At 31.2% G+C, this 4,603-nt stretch overlaps 1 protein-coding gene across 1 annotated transcript; it reads left to right on the forward strand.

Moving 5' to 3' along the window:
- Positions 1-2,142: 2,142 nt before the first annotated feature.
- Positions 2,143-3,143, forward strand: Tsp_04737 (conserved hypothetical protein; the record flags this gene model as incomplete). Its single annotated transcript, XM_003369272.1, has 4 exons — positions 2,143-2,315; positions 2,380-2,761; positions 2,816-2,875; positions 2,943-3,143. Coding segments are annotated over 4 exons (816 nt in total), but the record flags the coding sequence as incomplete, so codon positions are not given.
- Between the last annotated feature and the right edge of the window lie 1,460 nt (positions 3,144-4,603).

Consider the following 4,603-nt stretch of genomic DNA (forward strand, 5'->3'; position numbering starts at 1 on the left):
GACCGAACCAAAAATACCCTGTAACAATGACATATTTCAAATAGTCTAATGCTCAAAAAACATGTCACAAGCTTCAGACTGTTAAAATGAAAATGACGGAGTGCATCGAAAACAGAACCCACTAGGGTGTGCCACACCTGAACAATCTACCAAAGCGTTAAGAAAACGCGGCAAAAATCTTGACCGAAGAAGGTCATCCCATTGCATCAGTTTGCTTCACTGAACTTTTACATCCACAAATAAAAGCATATACACCTAGACCTCTATGTTATTGCGTGCATATCATTACAATGACAGACAAGAAGAAGCTTTATTCCATATACGTTTCAATGACAATTCTTATTGCTATAATCTAAGCTGTACACAAGTGCATAATTATCATTGAAATAAATTGACATTCTACAGGTGAGAACAGCAAAACAATTTATATATGAATTTTCTATTGTAATATTTACATTTTCTACAATACCCTGAAAATATTTCAATGTTACTAACAATGTGAGCAAACTTTTTATTGGTAATTCAGATTTGAATGAGGCAAATATGTTTAGCAATTTTGAATTTTTTATACGCTTGATAATTTTGACCAAATTTCAGGTTAAATTTTTTCTTTAAATATGATTACATTTTATTATTGAAATGTATATGTAAAATTTTTCAAAATATGCCATTCATGTAGGGAAAATTATAAAAATGAAAAATGTGGAACAACCTCATTATTTTTTGATATTTTTGGGACGTTTTAAAGTGATTAATGATAATTTCAAATCTTTCCTACCCAGTAGTGAATGGCTGACTTCTAAATATAGATTTAATAATTGGCATTGAAGAAATTACGAGGTGAATTTTCTTTAAGCAAATTCGTTGCGTGTGGAAAAAATTCTTTTCATAATGAAAAAATGGTGTATTGCGTGGTTCATTGTATTTATTGAAAGCGGATATATTCATTATGCATTGTAAACTGAAAATGCTAAATAAACAAATTTACACACTATTTGTAAAGGCATCTCTTTAAATTCTTAACGTTTAAAATTCATTATTATTAAACATGTGTTAAAATGAATAATTGGGATATTTGATAAAAGATTGAATTGTCTCTACAAAATTTAATAATGCTTACCCTATACATTGGAGAGACGTATTTGTTAAGAATGTTTGTTTTTCATGCAATTGTATTCCCGCATTAAAGATTGTATTAAATGAATAAAAACCTGGTCAAACATGCAAGGAAGAAATAGTACTACATGAGCATCATTTTAACGGAAATTCACACAAATAGGCAATGTCCAATATAGAATTAGATATATTATTAAATTTACAGAAATCTGTGAATATCACAAGTTTTATTTGCGTTATGAAAAATTGTGATGGAATCTTTACCTGAATGTTTATTCTTTATTTTATTAAATAAATATAGTATCAAGAAATACATGGATGTCAATTTATATAAATAGATGCAAAAGTGACAGAAAACGCAGAAGCACCTTCATTTTGGAAAATAGCAGCAATCAATGAAGCTTTTGGTTTTTACTTTATTTTACTTTTTCACAGCAGTGAGTATTTATTTTAGGCATAAGAATATTTAGCATAAGTGGAAATTCATTTTTTAAATAAAAGTGCTTTCATTAAAATTAACACGCAATGAAAATGATAAAAATCTATGAGGAGTATTCTTTGAATTTCAATATTTTAATATTACTAACAATAAAAAATTATATTAGTTGAAAAGTATCAAACACGTAGTTCTTAAGCAGTAATTTCATCGTTCCGCTTTGTAATATTACTTGTTCATCAGCAATTGTAGAACTTCCTTTATTATAGTGAGTTGCGGTATTTCATATTTTAGAATATTTCGTTTTACATTATTTTCATTTCAAATTACACATTGATTTATAATCTTTTCTCTTATAAAGTAATATTCTTAAGTTGGATTACAATGCACATAGCATTTTCACTGAAATTCAGTTAAAATGTATTTGAAATAAATGTTCACTTTGGAAAAGTATAATTTATATAGTTGATAAATGAAAATAACATTGGAAAAATACGTTTGATTTTCTTCATCAATTAGTGTAATCTTTTTAGAAGCATTGATGTATTTGTGTTTGGGTCAGGGCGTTTTGTAATTTTTGAATTTTATAGGTGAACTCAGAATGTGGGGAAGAGGCAATTGAGAGTCTTGCACTTGTATATAAACCCGTACAACAGGACTCTAAACGCGTTCTTGGCATTGCCTGTCAGGGAGCAATTGTGCCAGGAAGACATCAAAACTATACTGACACCGTTTTAGTATCATCATATTGCATTGTGGAGGAGTAATTGGCTTTTTATAATATTCATCCACTTATTACTAAACGTAACTATGTATTGATATTTCAGTCCACAGGAAGGTTATGTTGTCAGTGTTGGTTCTCCTGATCCTCATGGAGATCTTCAATCAAGTGCACAACAATTCAGGGCGCAACGTATTTTAAATTTTCCATTTGAGCAACATCCAGTTGGAATTTTGAAAACTCCACAACCTATCGTGTACAGTGATTCAGTTAAACCTATGTGCATAGCAGAGGCTCCATTACCAGATGAGCACGTATGCATACTGGGAGTTGTAACAAAAGGAGGTTTAATGACATTGCGTCATGTGCAAATGTTATATGAAAGTGATTGTCAAGAACTTGCGCAAGGCTTGAGTTCATACTTGTGTGCAAAAGTGAAAGAAATTGATGCAGAAGTAGGTGAAACTTTTGGCCTGGACCCATCATTGGTAAGATGATGAAAGAATCCAAATTTATTTGCCCTATTTCATATTTACCTCTAGGATATATATCCATTTGTTGCTCCACTTGAATTTGATATTAGTGGCGTACAATCTGGAAGTGTAAGTATTTGTAAAATTGTATTTAACACTTGGTTGTTGACATCAAATAAATAAATTTATTTCATAGTTGGAAACACCACTCTTCTGTTTAACCAATGAGCATCCAACATGGTCTGTTTATGGATTTGCGATGAACGCATATGATGTGACAGATCCTGAAAGTCCTATTTTGTTTTCTGATGTATCAAGTGATTTGAAAGCTATAAAGCAGCATAGTGACGTCACGTATCAAGAATGGGTGCAATCCATGTTGGCTAAGCGAAGCTAAACATTTCTTTAATTTTACCATTATAATTGTGTAATAATTTGTGCTTATGAAAGAGAATAAAAAATTAAAATGCATTCGTAATGTTCAATTGAAAAATGATTTTCCATGACGCTTTCATAATTGAATTTCTGCTTAGAAGCACTGAATTAAACATGATTATTCCATGTTATTACATTTTTAAAATTTTTTTAAATGAATTTCATGTTCTCCTTACTTAAATCCTATTGAGGAATTGTTATTACTTTTTGTTTTTTTTTGCTTTAAATTATCATGTTATTTTAAAAGTTCTCAAGAAATCTATGATTTTGGAACTTTATAAAACTACGAACAACATTGCAACATTGTTGAATTTTAATATCCTTACGCAATAAGTGTTCATAGCATCATCTAATCTGAATTTTCAATAAAACACCTCAAAATTATCTCTGCATATAGTAAGATGCATTAAAATTTGTCATTGTACTAAAACTGAAAATTTCGTGTTTCCCAATTTACATTACGTATAGTAATAGCACTGTTCAAACTGATGCAAATTCTTACAACTGATTCATATATTGTGATCATTTCCTATTTGCTGCTTCAATGAATCCTGGAGTGGATATTATCAGTTCTCGTTATTGCTAAGAGGATTCCTCTTTCATTATTAGATGCTTGTTCATTCCTTAGCTATCCGCTAGATTGTTAGTCTTTTAATATGGTGCCAAATTGGAAGCAAATGCAACAAATGCAAATGCTGACGCAGTATTTCAACTACTAATCACGGATAATAATGTAAATGAGGAGTGGGTAAGAAGGGTAGTTGCGCACGTTGTTAAACAACGTCCTGCTATTTCCCACTTGAAAAATAGGGCCGCTATGATCGAGTGCACACTGTTGGAAATGTTATTACATTACATGTGGAAAGGTTGGCTGATATGCATAAGGCATAAAGCTGATAGGCTGATGCAGTAATCACTCGGTTCTAGTAAATACTTGATGGCTGACTCTTCATCGTAAGTAAATTACTGGTGGCCATGCTCATGCAATGACAACCAACGCCATTAGTATCCAATGAGAATTAGACATTCAACATCCATTGCCTCTTTGATGGATTGTTCACGTTAGGTACGTTGTTGGATTCTCTGGGTGTGGCACACTCCACATTAAAAAATCACATGTAAAAAGCCTAACATATGTTCAAGATTTTAGAACCTTCCTTTAGCAGATTCTACAATAAATACTGTATATGATGGTATTGAAATATTTTTCATTTTATTCAATTAAAAGCCTTCTATTGACAAAAAATGCAACAAAATTAGCGTTGAAAAATTGTCATTTTTCAGTTTTTCACTTTGTGCAGACTAAATTTTTCAAAATTCATGAAGCAAATGACAGATTCCAGTGCAGCACGGCATTTTGCACATTTCGCAGCCCAACTGATGTCACTATACACTTTTTTGCTTCTAAAAGGACTACGTTTT

This window comes from Trichinella spiralis (assembly GCF_000181795.1).
Source record: "Trichinella spiralis strain ISS 195 chromosome Unknown Scfld1557, whole genome shotgun sequence".
Classification (NCBI taxonomy): Eukaryota; Metazoa; Nematoda; class Enoplea; order Trichinellida; family Trichinellidae; genus Trichinella; species Trichinella spiralis.